This window comes from Macrobrachium nipponense, chromosome 4, assembly GCF_015104395.2.
Source record: "Macrobrachium nipponense isolate FS-2020 chromosome 4, ASM1510439v2, whole genome shotgun sequence".
Classification (NCBI taxonomy): domain Eukaryota; kingdom Metazoa; phylum Arthropoda; class Malacostraca; order Decapoda; family Palaemonidae; genus Macrobrachium; species Macrobrachium nipponense.
In genome coordinates this window covers 15,201,001-15,220,661 of record NC_061100.1, presented here as the reverse complement: position 1 = coordinate 15,220,661, position 19,661 = coordinate 15,201,001, and the positions used below count along the sequence as shown (strand labels likewise).

The window sequence follows — 19,661 nt, the reverse complement described above, 5'->3', positions numbered from 1 at the left end:
CTGTATGTTCCGGTCCACCCTACTGGGTGGACTAACAACTTCCCGCTGGATGCCAGGACTCCGATCATGAAAGGAGACCTAGCAAGGTCGGGAAGAGCGAGGAGACATACAGGCTCGAGCGAACCGGAGCGACAAGGAAGCAACGGATGGGGGGAAAGGCCAGTACCCCCCATCACATCACCACCGGGCCGGACCGAAAAACCGGAGAGGTCGCGTCCAGTCTGGGTCTGTCCCGTCTCCCTGGCCCCTCCGCCTGGGGGGAGAGAGGGAGGCATGCTCGGGTATGTGGAGCGAGCGTGGGCAGACCGCCCCACCCTCCCCCGACTCTATGGAAGAGCGGGAGGAGGGGGAGGGATGGGCTGGGCAGGCGTCTGGCTGTCTCGCGATCGCGTAGTGACCACGAGACGGTAAGGCTAAAATAAGACAACTAAACCTAGGACCAACCAACTGATCAGAGAGATGCTATCGGGAAGCAACTGAACTGAAAAGCGGTAGCACAGAGACCCATTGGGCCAAAACCGACTGATCAGAGAGATGCTATAGGGAAGCAACCGAACTGATGAGCGGTAGCATAGGCTCAAGGAGCCAGGACCTAGGCTAAGCCAGACGCCTAACTAACCTAACCATAACAAAATACATGGTATAATAAAATAAAATAAAAGAAAGAAAACAATAAAGTAGGAGAAAAAATCCAGGAGTGTACGACTAACCCGAAGGAAAGTCTACCACTCAAAGCTAGTCAGAGGCCGATACTAAGAGCCTGGACTAGGGTCTGGAAAGAAGAAGCCTACATAAGGTAAAAGACATGCATGCATGACAAACCTGAGTAAGACAGTACCCTAAGTAAAACTGATAATAAATATAGAGCGTACATAGAGAATGGGATGTTCTAGGTATGGGAGACCGAGAACGAACCCACCACGCGGCAGAACCATGCTGCCATGCTTCCGACCCCGAGTTCGTATTTATACCTAAAAAACGGCAAATACTGACCGAGGGCCGGAAAAAACCAACTAACCATAAATACTGAGTACTTAACTTAGCTGCTGCAATAGCTGCACGCTCCATTATAGATAAATCCAACGAAAGGGCACAAAAAACACAGAAAGAAAAATATCACGTCTGCTCGTGCGATGCTAACTGAAAAGGATGGCCACCAGAGGCGCAGCAGTCGGCAGCATGGGATGGAGTAGTAGTAGTACGAGCTGCTCACTCTGTGGGTCGGCTCTCCTCATGGAGGGTTTTTGTTGTGGGAGATTTCTATTGGTTTTTGGCTCGTGGTAGTGGTCTCACTCGCCTAGTGTTCATACCGACACCCTCTTGGAGGGTGAGCGAGTCAGTTGTACTGACCTTTTTCTTTATTTTATTTATTCTCTGGTATGTGTTAGTACATTTACCCTAGAAATAATAGATTAAAGGATATTTCGCGCAGCGACACGAGCTGAGCCCAGAAAAATTCCCTACCAAATCAAATATATGATCAGCTCTACTAAAATAACAGTTTTTACAAGGTAAACATTAGTAGATATATGGTCAAACAAATCTAATATTAAAACCCTATGAATGGACACAACACATTGCTCAAAGGGCATAGAATTGAATTGAATATAGAGTTTAGGCTAAGTGCCAAGCATGGGACCCATAAGGTCAGTCAGCGCTGAAAGAGAAATTGACAGTAAAAAGATAGAAAGGTGTAACAGGAGGAAAAACTTTCAGTTGCACTATGAATCAATTGTTAGGAGAAGGTGGAAAGTAAGATTGAAGAAAGAGAATATGAAAGGAAGCACAGTAAAAGGAATACAAGTGGTTGTAGCTAGGGGCCAAAGGCACACTGCAAAGAACCTAAAGTAATGCCTACAGTGCACCACATGAGGTGCACTGACAGCTCTAACCAACAAACCCCCGGGGGTCAAAGAGTATAGCTTCAAACTGAGAGGGAACAGTATGAGACTGAGAAGTCTAATTTAACTCAAGGGGCACCTTTCACTCCATAAAAATAAAAGATCACTTTGCGATTTCCTAATCTGTTATCCCTTCATGTAATGAAGTTAATGGTGTAGTAAAACAATAGCTTGCATGTTCAAGAAACTATTTTAGTGCAACTTGAGAAAATGTCTATAGTATTTTGGTTAATATCATTTCAATAATGTTATGTCAAGGGAATATAAATAAAAGACTACTATATGAATGCAGCACTTGTATTTGGTGGCTGTACTTTCAAACAGTCATGTTGGCAAAACCGTAAACTTCCATCACAACCTCAGCTTAAACTTTTGACGCTCAATTACATCTCTCTGCAAGACTGATTTTTCCAGCGAGATCTTGATTCCTCCCTACTGTTTTCTTATTTGGTGAAGTTATAGTACCTGAAGTCAAAGTCACTTCCTTGATCTTGAACAAGGCTTTTCTTTTCCTATATCTAAATGTAAGTGGAGTAATGCCCTACACCAAAATTTAAACATTCCAAAAATCTTTAAAAAGACTGCTACAGCTCTAAGAGTTCCACAATGTTATCAGCATTCAAAAAACTTAAGTCTTTTGCTACCATACAAAGGAACAAGAATAATATAAACATGGCTGCAGGTTGTGGCATTAAACTGACTTATCAGAAACTTGGAAACCCTTTTTAAAGTCCACTGTTTCCAAGGGTGTGAACACGTGTAAGTGGCTGTTGATGCCTTTTCATTGGTTCATCAACTCAAAAACACTACTAAGGGGAAGTATGTGGTATGTTGCCGGAATCTACACACTGACAACAAATAACAATTGAGAATACACAACCAAGTGGTCTCCAATTGAACAGGCATTATTATTATCTCTTAGCATAACTGGTATTAGAAGGCTAAACAATATGTAATAGGAATTTAAGCCAAAAGCCTAACCTAGACCAGATTTAGATAGAATTAAGAGATGTCAGTCATGTTGAACTTAATTATTGAATGAATGGTCCCAAGTCAGGCTAAAGGCTTGAGTCCTATTCCGAATGGTGATGAGCCAAAAAACCACTGAAACTGACTCTCTTATTGCTCTCTACACTTTTCACACTTCGATAACGATCATCTGAAGTCAAATGACAGAGAGAAAGCAAATTAAGAAGGAACATTCCCCATCATCATCATTTCAAACATCTTTCTGCATGATCTACATATATGTATATACATATTTTAATATGAATCACTGATAATAACATGTAATTCAAAATGATTAAGAAAATTGCTTTCTCTCAGCTAATGACAATGAGTAAAAACTCTCTTGATCAACACGTAAGTGGAACTGGGATAGGATGAATTCAGGGCAACCATGTAATGTGTAACTTTTTCAAGGTATTAACCTGATTTCTTATAGTGTAGACACATATAATGTACTGTATTTATATTTTCAAGATATTCAGGTCAGGACTGGATAATAACACTAAATATTTCATCATAAACAGCTGATCATATGTATGGGGAAGGAGATGTATCAACATTTATTATACACAGCTGGCTTTACATAATGGCGTAACCTTTCAGTGAAACAAAAGTCTATCCTTAACAACAGCAATGATTGCTACTGAAAACGAAATGGAGCACTATTACTTGTGGTCTGGGCTAATTAATATAAAACTAAAACTCTGGATACTTGATACAGTACAGCCAAATAAAAATTTGTGGTTATTCAACATGATTCAAAGAAAGTTTTACCAGGACAACCCCTTCCTCATTGCAACCTACCCATCATTTCAGATACACACCAATAAAAAATGAAATAAAGTGACAGCAAATTGTTTTTGTCGAGGTCATAAAACCAAAATATATAAGTTAAAAGTAATGTAATTACAAAAACTGATACAAATCAATTCATCAATCTCAGTCTCAGAGAGGAAGGGGAACTAAGGAAACATTTGTTGGAGATCTCAAACATGAGAGCTAATAAAGTTAATGATACAAACATTAGCCCCTTCAAAGGTTTATAAATGAGTTCATGTCTACATCTTCCATAAAACTAAACATGTGCTAAAGTCAACTTTAAGCTTCTGTGGTATTATTTCAATCCTTTTGTGTGGCAAATCCACATACTGTACCACCATATTTTGGAAACTGTGTTAACTTTCTGAGGGCTAAACTGCAGGTAACCAAAGTAATACAAATGTAACAAAAACAACAGTTGCAAGTTATGCCTAACACTTTACAAAATCACAGAGATGCACAGATGAGGCTTAGAATCCTCAGACATGTACTAAAACATTTTGCAGCTTTCTAATGTGCTATGAAATAAAAATGACCAAAATCTTATGATGCACATTTTAATCGAAGGTGTTCATGTAATGCAATAAAAATACCCAAGAACAGAGTAGAGGATATTCAAGTTATTTTTCTTGTACACTGAGCAACAGAATCGAAGGACATATACACTTTTTTGTTACAATGATCCAGTAATGAAGATATTTGCAACACTAATCATTTAGGATTCTCAACATATAATCTATGTCAAAATGCCATACTACTTTGACAATTACTACGAGAAAAAATTATGTCAGTCACCGATAAACCTCGTCACTATATTACATATGTAATTAGTAATCATTAAATCTCAGAAAAATATCCTTGCAATGTTGAGTTGACAGTAGACATGTTCCATATGGTTACGGAATGTTTGCTTTATCACCACAACTGTGAGGCAGAGCTTCTTTTGAAGGAATAGAAAGGCAAGTAAGGACTATGGTGTAACTACATCTGCATAGAATATTACGACTGAATTCGACAATAGACAGGGTGCAAGCACGCACCTAAGGGCCCAGGCCCAGTTTGGTTTTGTAATTAGTACTTTCAAATGATAAAGGGAAATATGACAACTGCTCTCCCAACACTAACTGAAAGACATGGTATTTTCATGAGACATGATGTAGAGTACATTCAGCAATCTACCAACCTAGTATTCTGTTTATCATATTGAAGTTGTGTATGAGAATATAGAATCTGCATTATGAATGCTAATGAGTATGGTCAAATGTAATTCTGGTGTCTTAGGAGAGAATTACGTTATTCATGAATGTAGCAAAGGTGGGAGAACAATTGATACCCTTCAATTTTACTTTTTTGGTGAATATCCCGGGGTGTCAGCAAAGATACATTAATTGTCGAACACAGCCTTTTCATTTTCATTTTAGAAATGCTTAATTGTTACCACATATTTGCATCCATACATTATTGATGCTAAAGTTATTTTCATAATAAAAATTCAAAGAACTGGCTATATACATGGTTTAACAATGACAATATCAACATCAGCATACTTCTAATGATTGTTTACAGCTTAAATTTCTTGCTTACCATAAAGACACAAACAAGATACTTTGATCACAACAACTTAAAAAACTTGATACAAAAATACTCTACTGGGTGAAGATCACTAAAAAAGCTTTCCCAGGTATTGACAAATGACAAACAGGTATCATTAAAGAATAATTTAACAAAATATCAAAGTATGACATAGAATACCTTGATTGATGAAGATGCAATGATGATTTATGAACCTACATTTGAATGAAGACTTATTTCACATTTTTATCACAATATTTCATATGTGGAGAAGGAAATAATTGGCACCTTAAAAAACTGGAAAGTAAAGGGTCAGAGCAACTAGTATTACAATCGTAACTAAAGCATATGTCAACTGAAAATATAACGATGAAATGAATCGTGTTCCCATGGGTAGTGAAATAACTTATATAAAAAGACTCCAGTCATACTAAGTAGACTGGCAAATAATATACATTCTTTATTAATAATAATAAATATATATTTTGAGAAAAAAAACCTACTGAAACTAGCAACACCTACCAGCTCCATTTTATCTTGTAACCTGGTCATTGTAGTGCAAGATGCATAAAAACTGGAATATATCTCTTCCATTTGCCATCTATAATCATTTAATCATTCTCCAAAAAATATATGAAGACATAACTGTATTTACTTATTATATTCTCCCACTTCTGATGCATACATTTTAGTTAATTAAAGATAAATGGTAAGACATTTTATCATGTAACGGTAAATATATCAATTTTATGGTCATTAATGACTTAGTTTAGAACATAATAAAGAACACTTGGGGACACACATACGAGATACAAACTCTGGTTCACTTGGTGGGAGCTGGGAATGCTACCAATGAGGTAACTCTACCTAACAAAGACAAAGCTTTCAATCATAAGCTTAAATGGCTATTATTAGCACCCAAAACTGAAGCATCATAAATAAAAAGCATTTTCATTTCAGTTTAATGCAAATGTCCACTCAGGCTAAGAAGAAATTATCTTTTAAAATAATGATCCTGAATACTTTAACATATACTGCATACAGCAAATTTCTGAAATTATCAATTGATGAATTTTATTATTGGACATACGTACTCTCAATCAAGCTGTCCAAGACCAAAATTATGCATCATCAAATGAAAGAATGCACATCATATTTTTTTCTTGCTTTAACCAGGCTATTCAAAAAAAAATTCAGCTCTTCACATAGCCAAAAATTCTTGCAAAATTCAATACATCCTAAAGTAGATCCTTACTTCAAAAGGAAGCTGAGATTTGTACTTTTTCTTCTAAATCATGGAAACATTTTAAAACTTTACCCTAAAAAAACCATAAAATGTTAAAATATTACTCCAGTCTCCCAGAGAATGATAATCTTTCGAAGTATAAGATTATTAATGTATGAATTATGAATAATTACACTGTTTTTGGGAGTTCGTAAAAAATTCTGAACAAATTGCTTGCTTAGCAAATACATCCTTTAAAGACAATAGTTCTTTGAAAGTTATGAAACAGGTATACCTGTTCATCACGGAGGTTCTGCAACAATTTTTTGACATGACTAATTATACTATTTAGTACATAATATTTCCAGATTTGTTATTGTTTTCTTTCTTTGAGAAAGACACATATAGTAAAAGGGTTTTAATAACAACAGCAACATAATTAAAACAAACTGATTAGGTACCACCCAAAAATTCATGTTGAATCCCTATGATTTCATTAATTGCTATAGCTCTACCATCACATTGGAAGTTTGTGTATGTCCGGATCAGAATTATCTTTCACAGCATTTGAAGGAATTTTATAAGAAAATTTTTTGGCAATTTTAAGATGAGTAAGTACTGGAACTGAATTCATTTTATCTTGAATCCTTAGAATATGATTTATGGCATTAATGTCTGTCTATGTTACCCGTTTAGAAAAGCCCTAATAGCTTTTTATCATAAACAAAATCTAAAATGTTATTCTATATTTTAGATTAGGACTATAATGAAGTAAAAAGTTGAAAATAAATAGAAATTTTCCATAATTTGTGAAGAAACAATATTTTACAATTAGACAATTTTGTGCAATTGCCTGTTTACAGCAGCATGAACAATTGAAGAATAGTTTTATTCCTAATACTCATGGAATTTCAAAAAGATTTTGGGATTAAAGGAAATATCAAGGTTTTATTTAAAAGCATAATTAAGAATTATCCCCACATTCTGAAAAATGTATAAATACAAAATTTCCCTCCAGTTCAAAGCTCTGATCCACTTTAAAACCCTTGATGAGCCCTTTTACTTTGACTATAGAAAAGAAAGAGTGAAGAAAGGGATAAAATTAAACATAAATGTGACTTGGTGATTTGTGAGAATGCAAAGAACAAGGATAGACTAAGACCCTTTGCTTGTGTGGTAACTCTCGGTTTACTATGTATTAACCCACAAGAAAGTGGTTTTATTTTGTCCTCATCTTTTAAGAATGTAAATGTTTTCATAGTCTTCAATGAGAACAATAATCTGATAAAAGTAACTAATAATATTAATAATAATTATGATATAATATACAAATGTTAGTAGCTTGAAATATTTTCAAAAGGTATTTGTTCTTACTATGAATTTGTAATCATACCAGCAACTAAAGAAACAATTTCAAGACTAGCATAAGGCAACCTACCCTCATGATACTAATTACAAATAAATAATTTATCAATTTATTTAACTAAGGATGATTTTATGAGTTTTAACTGAATGTAGTTTATAAAAATTTTCTTGATACCTCTGAAGGCTTCATTAAAAAAGACTCAATAATAAATGCCATTAAAATTTCATGAAATGAAATGAAATTTTGCTGGTTTATATATAATATATAGTAAAACTATTTATCTGAAAATCCAAATAACCTTATATGGCTACAATGAGATAAGTACATCATTGTAAAAAATAAAACCTTTCCTAACTTTTGCTGATCAACAAAAAACAGATAAAATATTCTTACTAATAACATAAAATCTTATTCTTCTGTTACTGATTTAAGTTTAGATGGCATATGGCAAAGGCATCCTCCATTTTTCAGCATTTCAATTATTTGTTTAAAGCCATGATCCATATATTATGGCCTTCATTATAACTTTCATTCCACTCATAAACAAGTAACAACAAAATTTATTTTTCTTTTCAGCCTCTAATGTCATCTCCTATTTTACAGCAAATATAAAAATCTTAATTAAATTAATCTGTACATAATCAAGCCACAAAAACATGCATCCTAAACACAGATTGTGGCTTCTGGGTAGCACTACTGCAGTGATTTTCTCTACACAGTGACTAGTATTGAACGACCCACACATATTTAATCTCTTTATTTACAAAGATGCCAATTGTAATAAACATTACAAAACAAAGTTAATGGTGATCTCAAGTTGCACTCAAATCTTATTATTAAAACGGGAGTATCCATGACCTGGCGGTGAGTTATACATCACATTCACTAGCATCCATATAAATAAAGAGGTTAGCTATTCAGGAACGTAGGACTATGTGTTCTCTCATTAATACTGGTATCTGTAGCATCAATTTGCATCTGTGGAAAGAAAAAAAAATGGTAGGTAAATCATAATAACTGCAATGCATTGAAATAAGTAAAACTATTCAATTTGGGTAAAGTACTTGAAAGAATTTGAATAATTTCCGTTATGACAATGACCTTAAGGGCAGAACAGTCATGAGCAATGTGCAATATATAAAAATTTGTATTGCCAAATTGCTTATTCATGCCGTGATTTAACTAACTCGAGTATTTATGAAAAATTTTGAAGGGGATCATTAAATCAATCTCAAGAAAATAATGACATGGTTAAACAGCAACTATACTCTGAAAAATCTAAACAATGAAGTACCTAATTACATAAAACCCATATTGGAGCAGTAAAAACCTAATGCAATAGCTCTTAATGGCAAAATGCAAGAACATGTAAAAAAATAAAGTGAAGAATAGAATTAAAATTTACGACAGTATACGTACACTTACCATACGTTACAAGTTATGAGGACACATTTTCTAACTTTGTCAATCTCTCTTCATAATCGGACTCTATACTGTCCCTTGCCTGAAAAAATGTTAAATGTCTTAAAATCAATCAGTAATATGTACTTGCATATTAGAAATTAGCAAATCATTATAACTTATGCCGCTAAACCTTACATTGTTAACCCTTAAACACCAAGCTTCTATTTACAAAAGTGTCTATCATATGCCGGCGGCGTTCAGGAGTTAGCTCCGAAGCGGAAAAAAAGTTTTTTTTTTTTTTAATCACAGCACGCTTAGTTTTTAAGATTAAGAGTTCATTTTTGGCTCTTTTTTTTGTCATTGCCTGAAGTTTAGTATGCAACCATCAGAAATGAAAAAAATATCATTATCACATATAAATATTGGAATATATGACAGCGCAAAAAAAAATTTCATATATAATTGTATACAAATCGCGCTGTGAGCAAAACGGTTAAAGCTAATGAGTTTTTTTTTTCGTTTTATTGTACACTAAATTGCGATGATTTTGGTATATAACAAATTGTAAAACGATCAAAGCAACACAGAGGAAATATTATCACAAAATGATGCATGAATTCGTAATGCGTGGACGTAAAAACAAGTTTTTTTCTAAAATTCACCATAAATCGAAATATTGTGCTAGAGACTTTCCGTTTGTTGCAAAATGAAGGTAATTGATTTAATATTACTAGACTGTAAGTGTTTTAGCTTACAATTGCAGTTTTCGACAATTTCGTTGAGTTAAAGTTGACCGAAGTTAGAATTTTTTCTATTTATCATGATTTATATGAAAATATTTCCAAACTGATAGAAGCTACAACCATAAGTTATTTTTTGTTGTATTCTACATAATATTGCGCACATTTTCATGTATAACACTTTATGTAAGGCCTAATATAAAATGGTGCGAAAATTACGACAAGGTGACTAAAGAAATTCTGAGATTTTCAGCAGAGTTACTATGCGCGGAGGGAAGGAATTTTACTATAAATCAAAATATTGTGCTAGAGACTTCTCATTTGTTGCAAAATGAAGGTAAATGATTGTATGTTACTGGAATGTAAGAGTTTTAGCTTACAATTGCACTTTTCGATCATTTCGGTCAAGTCAAAGTTGACCGAAGTTAGAATTTTTTCTATTTATCGTGATTTATATGAAAATATTTCAAAACTGATAAAAGCTACAACCATGAGTTATTTTTTGTTGTATTCTATATGAAACTGCACACATTTTCATGTATAACACTTTATGTAAGGCCTAATAGAAAACGGTGCAAAAATTACAAGGTGAGGGAAGGAAAAAGTTTTTTTCAGAAATTCACCATAAATCGAAATATGTATTGTGCTAGAGACTTCCTGTTTGTTGCAAAATGAAGGTAAATGATTGAATGTTACTATAATGTAAGGGTTTCAGCAGTCACTCGCAAAAGTTCTGCAAAACACAAATGCGTCAAGAAATCACTCTCCGACGATGTATCGCTGATGCTTTGTAGTGCGAGAAGAAAGAAATTCGCGCATGCACGGCTGGTTAACACTTGTAAACAAAACTACAGCGTGATCCGTGAGCTCCCAGCATCCCTCAAGGCGCGTGATTTAAAATCTTTCGTAAACTAGTCCTATAACTATTTTTCTGCGAATATTTTAAAAAACTTTTTGTAGTCGACGTACCGTACGTCCACTTGGCACTCGACAGACAATTTTAGTCGACGTACAATACGTCCAGTCGGCGTTTAAGGGTTAAATAGGAAACTTATAACTTACAGTTGTGTCATTAGCCAAACTGTTCCCGAAGAAGAAATTTCAGCATCACTCAAGTGTTATGTGTGTATGTGTGCATGTGTGTGTTTCAGTAGTTTCTGTAGGTGCAGGCTGTCTATCTTAATGTAAATACCACTTCCCCAGTTTTTTAGTTTTCTGTGATAGAAAACTATTGAGATGGCTTCATTTGTCTGCCTTCAGATTTTAAAAACTACTAAGGCTAGAGGGCTGCAAATTGGTATGTTGATCATCCACCCTCCAATTATCAAATATACCAAATTGCAGCCCTCTAGTCTCATTACTTTTTATTTTATTTAAGGTTAAAGTTAGCCATGATTGTATGTCTGGCACCAGCTGTGGCTAAAAGTTTCATACAGAATTATACACTGTACAGAAAACTATCACACTGGAGAAATTTCGGCACATTTTTTACTTTTTTTTTTTGTGTTTACACATGCTCACAACATTCTTTTCATGTTTTAAGCCCAGCTACTTTTCATGGAAACTACAATTACAGTACATGGTTCTCCTCTAAGACAACCAACAGGATTTTTGTTATACTTAGGCCTCTGGTCAATTTTTATATACTTTTGTGATACATAGTGACCCTTGGAAGATAAATTTGAATATGCTACCTTGTGAATTTTAGCTATCAAATAATCTTTCACTAACATCAGCATAGGTGTGCAGGATGGTGTCAAGTGGAGAATTAAAGTTTTGTTATTTATAACATTCCCATTTTTAATAAGCCCCTTTGGTGTTTTTTTTTTTTTTTTGCTGAATAGTATACTTCTGTTTATGATCCTCACTCTCTGGTCTTAAAAGTTTTGCTGGCATACATCAATGTGGCTATTCTATATAATATTTTGTGATATATGGCTGTCCCCCTATCATAATGAACTGCTTTATTCATTTTTGTTAATTTAAATGAATTATGGATAACATGCAAAAATTTTGACAGAACTGACCATATGTTGTATGACCATGGGAATGTTTTGGAAAACAAAATGGCCAAGTCATGCTTTGTGCAGTATATAAAAAATTAGTTTTATCATTTGTTTGACAAAACATATTTTTTTATAAAGAAAACCTATTGCATCCATCCCTGTGTCTCATGAAAAAATATACTATGATAAATATTTAAGGTCATGTGATCTGTCCAGACCATTTGGGTGGTTATTATTATTAATAATAATAATAAATAATAATAATAATAATAATAATAATAATAATAATATAATAATAATAATAATAATAAATAATCAATAATAATTTAATAATAATAATAATTAATAATAATAATAATAAGAATAATAATAATAATAATAAAATAATAATAATAATATAATAACTAATCAATAAGGAGAAACAAATCCAGTTTTGTAAATGTACATATATTTCAGTTTAAAAACAGCAAAGATAGCTTTCGGGAATCTGTACGGTTCCCCTTATCAATCTGACACATTGATATAACTTTACAGCGAAGTAAACAAAGAAGGAGTAAAAAATTAAGTGACTTGTTATTAACAATGGAACCGGTCGTCCAGTATAAATCAGGCAATGCCGTCATTTTCTGATGAAAGCCCCGCCAGTCGTCTGGAACGTCGAATTGGTCCTTGCCCAATGCGGTCGTTCTGATGGTCCTCTTCAACAGCATAGGCGCCGGCAGCATCGGTTACTGGAGGTAGCCGAGTTACCTGAACGGGAGAAAGAGGCAACCGCAGCATCAGATGTGGCTAAAGAGACAACACTCTCATAATGTTCTTTATTCTTAAAGCCTTTAATATATTTCTTGGAAATAAGGTTATTGGTGAATTTATCTTCCTGTGTGAAAGATTTATTGCCTTCCATGGAAAAACCACTGTCTATTGCCGCACCCTCCACTAGCCTTCTTATACCAACTTCTTTACTTCTGAAAATTACTTTAGAATCTTCCCAATTTATGCGGTGATCGAGCTTAAGACTGTGACTGACTAATACATTGTTTTCCGCATGTAACTGGTAAGCTCTTTTGTGTTCCCCGATTCTAGTGGGCAGCCCTCTACCACTTTCCCCGAAATATTTAGTCACATTCTGAACAGGGAATTTCATAAACACCAACTTGTTTGTGATTCGTTGAGCTATTGTTATGTATAAGAAGTCTCTTAATAGTGTAATTATAATTAAAGACTATATTTATTTTATCGTTGTGATTTTTGTTAACAGTTTTCCTTATTCTGTTTAGGTGAGGGTTAAAAGGGAGTTCAAGACAATTCGTAAACTTCTTTTTGTCATTTACTTTAGATGAATTTATGTAGAATATTCTGGCTTTTTTAAAGGCATTATTAATAAAATAGGAAGGGTAACAAATAACCTTATTTCCATGAAATATATTAAAGGCTTTAAGAATAAAGAACATTATGAGAGTGTTGTCTCTTTAGCCACATCTGATGCTCCGGTTGCCTCTCTTTCTCCCGTTCAGGTAACTCGGCTACCTCCAGTAACCGATGCTGCCGGCGCCTATGCTGTTGAAGAGGACCATCAGAACGACCGCATTGGGCAAGGACCAATTCGACGTTCCAGATGACTGGTGGGACTTTCATCAGAAAACGACGGTATTGCCTGATTTATACTGGACGACCGGTTCCATTGTTAATAACAAGTCACTTAATTTTTTACTCCTGCTTTGTTTACTTCGCTGTAAAGTTATATCAACGTGTCAGATTGATAAGGGGAACCGTACAGATTCCTGAAAGCTATCTTTGCTGTTTTTAAACTGAAATATATGTACATTTACATAACTGTGGATTTGTTTCTCCATTTGAAGACTCGTGCTACTATGAAAATTTTTTAATAATAATAATAATAATAATAATAATAATAATAATAATAATAATAATAATAATAATAATAATAATAATAATAATAATAATAACAACAACTGCATTTAACTTACCCTTCGTTTCTCCTCTTCATATTGATTGCGAACCTCTTCATGTTGCTTCTCTAATTCTGTCCTTTTCTTGTCGTGAACATCTGTTAACTTTTGCCTTTCTTGAATGCCCTCTGCAACAATTTGTTTACTAATTTCCCTCTTCTTCCTGAAAATCAAATAAAAATTTCATAGTAATAAACTGATATTAATACAAGTGACAACTCATGATACAACACTTATTTATGACAGTTTGCTACATCATGAATCACCAGAACACATTATTATTTGTGCAGAAAGAGAGACCCATCGAAGCTACTGTATGTGGGTTAGCCAATGAAAATGATATTGTCATGATACAATAAAGTTTCATACATACTTACCTGACAGATATATACTTAGCTATAGACTCCGTCGTCCCCGACAGAAATTCAAATTTCGCGGCACACGCTACAGGTAGGTCAGGTGATCTACCGCCCTGCCCTGGGTGGCAGGACTAGGAACCATTCCCGTTTTCTAATCAGATTTCCTCTCTTCCACCTGTCTCCTGCGGGGAGGCTGGGTGGGCCATTAATCGTATATATCTGTTAGGTAAGTATGTATAAAACTTTATTGTATCATGACAATATCATTTTTATACATTCAACTTCCCTGCCAGATATATACTTAGCTGATTAGCACCCATTGGTGGTGGGTAAGAGACAGCTAACTACTGAAATAGACAGGTAAACAACATATGTTGTAGGTATTAATAAACCTTGGTTCCTACCTGATTAGGCGGAAGACTTCGTGGCTACTGCCCAGGAGTCTGCTTCGCCTCAAGAGCCTCAGCGAGATATTGATCTATGGCTAAGAGTTCTTGTGGGTCTGCCAATGGGGTCTTATTCACTTACTCGGCAGAGCCTAAAGGCCTTTGTCATTGGGTGCTATTCCACTAACATGACAATACACCTTGTTCAAGGAGCACAACACCGATCCTGATCACCTGATCCTAACATCCATGTTAGTTCTAAAGATTGCAAGGAGTTATCCCCAAACTCCCTACAAACAACCAATAACTCGAAACATAAAATCACGTACACTTTATAAAAAAAAAAAAATTTGTACCCCCCTACTAGCCATATATACCCCTGGTCCCCTACCAGCAAAGACACCAGCCGCCCGTGCGACATCAGCACACTTGCTAGTAGGAAACCAAGCACATATCTGACAAGACAGTTTATGTACATTTAAGATAAAAGATTTTTAAGGATCAGTCTTTGCTCCAAGTCCCAGTACTGTATCTGCTGACACAAACGGACCGAGAGAGAAGCATTTCTCATAGGTCACCCTTACATCCTTCAGGTAATGAGATGCAAAAACTGAATTGCATCTCCAATATGTAGTTTCTATGATATTCCTTAGAGACATATTCTTTTGAAACGCTAGCGACGTTGCTACCGCCCTTACTTCATGAGTTTTAACTCTTAGAAGTCCGAAGGATTCATCCGGGCAATTCTTGTGCGCCTCAGTAATTACGCTTCTCACAAAGAAGGCTAAGGCATTTTTAGACATGAGTCTTTTGGGGTTCTTCACAGCACACCAAAGACCCTGTTGACAACCTCCCATCTGCTTCTTTTTCTCCAAATAAAATTTAAGAGCCTTAACCGGGCAGAGAGACCTTTCTATCTCTCTACCTACCAGGTTAGATAGGCCTTTTACCTCAAAGCTCCTGGGCCAAGGTTTTGATGGGTTCTCATTTTTCGCCAGAAATAATGTCTGGAACGAACAGATAGCCGCATCTCCTTTAAACCCCACTTTAGAGTCCAGAGCGTGCAATTCGCTCGTCCTCTTGGCCATCGCGAGGGACAATAGGAATAAACATTTCCTAGTAATGTCCTGGAAGGAGGGAAGATGTAGAGGTTCGAATTTGTCCGAGGCAAGGAATTTCAGGACCACGTCCAGATTCCAGCTAGGTGTTCTCGGAGTCCTTGATTTCGAAGTCTCGAAAGACCGAATCAAATCGTGGAGATCCTTATTCTCTGCAATCTCCAGCCCTCGATTCCGGAATACTGCTGACAGCATACTCCTGTATCCCTTGATGGTAGACACAGAAAGTTGCGATTCCTCTCTAAGAAAAAGGAGGAAATCGGCAATGTTGGTTACAGAGGTACTGGAGGAGGACAGCTTCTTTGTCCTACACCATCTCCTAAAGACTTCCCACTTCGATTGGTATACTCGTCTCGATAGCGCTTGCAGCTTTGCGAGAAAATCCCCTCGCTCTGACGAGTCTTTCGATAGTCGAAAGGCAGTCAGAGCGAGACTGGGGAGGTTGTGATGAAACCTCTCGAAGTGGGGTTGTCTGAGTAGATCTGTTCTGGGGAAGTCCACTATCCACTCCAGTACCTCCGTGAACCATTCTTGGGCTGGCCAAAATGGGGCTATGAGGGTCAACCTCGTCCCCTTTGAAGCCACGAATTTCCTGAGTACTTCCCCCAGGATCTTGAATGGGGGAAAGGCGTAGGCATCTAGGCCCGACCAATCTAGGAGAAACGCATCGATTGCAAAGGCTCTTGGATCTTCTACTAACGAGCAAAATATCTCTACCCTTTTGGAGAGGAACGTAGCAAATAGGTCTATGTGAGGCCTCCCCCACAGGGACCACAGACTTCGACACACTTCTGCGTGTAGAGTCCACTCTGTGGGAAGGACCTGATTCCTCCTGCTTAGCCTGTCTGCTCTCACGTTTTGTATCCCTTGTACAAATCTTGTGAGGAGAGTTATACCTCTTTCCTCTGTCCAGGTTAACAGATCTCTTGTTAGCTGATAGAGGGAATGAGTCCCTCCTTGTTTGCGGATGTAAGCCAGAGCCGTGGTGTTGTCCGAGTTTATCTGAACCACCCCGCCTCTGACTACCTCCTCGAAGAATCTTAAGGCCAGGTGTATGGCCACTAGCTCCTTGCAATTGATATGCCAAGACACCTGTTCCTTTGTCCAGGTGCCCGACACCTCCCTTGCTCCTAGCGTTGCTCCCCATCCCGACTCCGAAGCGTCGGAAAATAACACTTGGTTGGGGTTCCGCAGGGCAAGGGACACGCCTTCGTTCTTCTTTAGAGGAATGATCCACCACTTTAAGTGATTCTTCACCTCCTGGGGAATCGGAAAAGAGTCTGAGAGCTGCCCCGTCTTCCAAATCCATACCTTTTTCAGGAAAAACTGAAGAGGGCGAAGGTGAAGCCTTCCTAGAGTGAAGAACTTCTCTAGCGAGGACAGAGTCCCTAACAGGCTCAAATATTCCCTCGCTGAACTGTGTTCTCTCTCTAAGAAGTTCGAGATCTTTGACAAGCCTCGAGTGACTCTCTCTTGCGAAGGAAACACCCAAAAACCCAGAGAATCCATCTGAATCCCCAGATAAACCAGGTTCTGGCTGGGGATCAGTTGCGACTTCTCGAGGTTTACGAGTAATCCCAGAGACTGTATCAGATTTCGTGTTATCATCAGGTCCTCCAAACACTGGCTCTCCAACTTGGCCCTGATCAGCCAGTCGTCTAAGTAGAGGGAGATGTTGATTCCCTCTAGATGAAGCCATTTCGCTACATTCGCCATCAGGTTGGTGAAGACCTGAGGAGCTGTAGACAGGCCGAAACACAGAGCCCTGAATTGAAAAATCTTGCCCACTATCATGAACCGAAGATATTTCTTCGACGAGGGGACGTGGAAATACGCGTCTTGTAAGTCCAGCGAGACCATCCAATCTCCTGGACGTAGGGCTGACATCACCGAGGAGGACGTTTCCATTCGGAACTTCTTCTTTTGTACAAATCGGTTCAGCGCGCTTACGTCCAGTACCGGTCTCCACCCCCCCGAAGCCTTTGGCACTAGGAAAAGGCGATTGTAAAATCCCGGGGAGAGTGGATCCTGTACTAGTTCGATGGCCTCCTTTTCCCACATTTGATCCACCATTTGAAGGAGCGTATCTTTCATTATAGGGTCTCTGTATCTTGCTGACAGTTCCCGAGGAGTAGAGGTTAGGGGAGGACTGTCTTCGAAGGGGATGATGTATCCCTTCTTTAGAACCGAAACCGACCAAGAGTCGGCTCCTCTCCGCGCCCAGGCTCCTGCGAAGTTCAGGAGTCTGGCGCCTACTGGTGTTTGGAGGATCTGCAAGTCATTTTCCTTTCTTGAAGGGCCTGAAGGATGACCTTCCTCTTTTATTAGAGCTCTTCTTTCTGGAGGGGGGACGAGCCATTGCACCTCCACGAAAGGGCTGCTGAGGAGGACGAGAGTCCTTCTTAATAGTTGAAACTACAGGGCGACTCTTCTTCGTTGTCTGCACAAGGAGGTCTTGTGTCGCCTTCTCAGTTAGTGAGCGAGATATATCTTTCACCAACTGAGAAGGAAACAGATGATCGGACAAAGGGGCGAACAATAACGCGGTTCTCTGACTAGGAGAAACAGCCTTAGACAAAAGGGATCCATACACCGATCTCTTCTTTAGCAAACCTGCTCCAAATAGGGAAGAAACCTCTCCTGAACCGTCTTGTACTGCCTTGTCCATACATGCCAGGACGCTATGAAGAACTTCTGAGTTATTAAGAAATTCCGAGTCCTGAGACTTCTTAGCAAGTACCCCGAGAGACCAGTCTATGAAATTGAACACTTCTAAGACGATGAATAGTCCTTTAAGAAGGTGGTTCAACTCCGAAATGCTCCATGTCGATCTGGCCGACCCTAAAGAGTGTCGTCTGGAGGCATCAACCAGATTCGAGAAGTCTGCGTCTGCTGATGCAGGGAGAGAAAGACCCATAGCTTCTCCTGTCCCGTACCAAATACCTCTCCTTCCAAGGAGTTTGGAAGGAGGCATGCAGAACACTTTTGCCCAACTCTTTCTTCGTGCCCATCCATGAATCTAGAGACTGGAGGGCCTTCTTCATAGAAATTGCTGGTTTCATCTTAAGGAAAGCGAACGAGGCGAAGGAGGAGCGGCTGGGCTAAGAGAGTCTCCATACTCTTGAAGTAATAAGGAGGCTAAAGTCTTGTAGTTAGACAGTCCCTCATTTGTAGGGAGCTCGTCTTCTGACACCTCTTCTAAAACTCGATCGGAAGAGGGAGAACGTTCCCGTTTGGAGGATGAGTCTTTCCAAGACCTCCTTCGATCCGAAGGGGAGGTGCTTCTGTCTGGGGAAGAGCCACCAAATTTGGACACGAGTCTAGTCAAATCTTGCCTCATGGTTGATTTTCGACTCCTGACTCCTGACTCCTGACTCCTGACTCCTGACTCCTGACTCCTGACTCCTGACTCCTGACTCCTGACTCCTGACTCCTGACTCCTGCCTCTGACTCCTGCCTCCTGAACTCCTGCCTCTGGTGACTCCTGCACTCTGGCCCTGCCTCCTGGGTGACTCCTCACTCCTGGCTGGCGCCACACGCCTGTTGGGCTCCTCACACCTGGTTGGAGTCGTGCGCTTGGTTGACTCCTCACTCCTGTTAGGAGTCACGCGTTTAGTTGACTCCCGTCTGATTGACTCCTCACTCCTGGTAGGTGCCACGCGCCTGAACGACTCTTCACTCCTAGCAGGAGCCTTGCGTTTGGTTGGCTCCTCGCTCTTGTTATGATATGACTGCTTCAACAACCTCACATTAGCTGTAAAAACTGTAAAATGATGTCAGGGGTTCA

General features: G+C 37.9%; 1 protein-coding gene across 14 annotated transcripts in view; it reads right to left on the bottom strand.

Annotated features, from left to right (window-relative positions):
* Nucleotides 1-2,182: 2,182 nt before the first annotated feature.
* The window catches only part of LOC135210724 (1-phosphatidylinositol 4,5-bisphosphate phosphodiesterase classes I and II-like), a 634,901-nt gene continuing 617,422 nt past the window's right edge, over nt 2,183-19,661 (bottom strand). For all 14 annotated transcript variants that reach the window (XM_064243527.1, XM_064243524.1, XM_064243531.1 and 11 more), the window contains 3 exons: nt 14,030-14,174; nt 9,317-9,395; nt 2,183-8,869 (listed from right to left, as the gene is read on the bottom strand). In XM_064243527.1, coding sequence (XP_064099597.1) covers nt 9,330-9,395; nt 14,030-14,174 — 211 coding nt within the window. In that variant the 3' untranslated portion in view covers nt 2,183-8,869; nt 9,317-9,329. The remainder of the gene's footprint in view (nt 8,870-9,316; nt 9,396-14,029; nt 14,175-19,661) is intronic.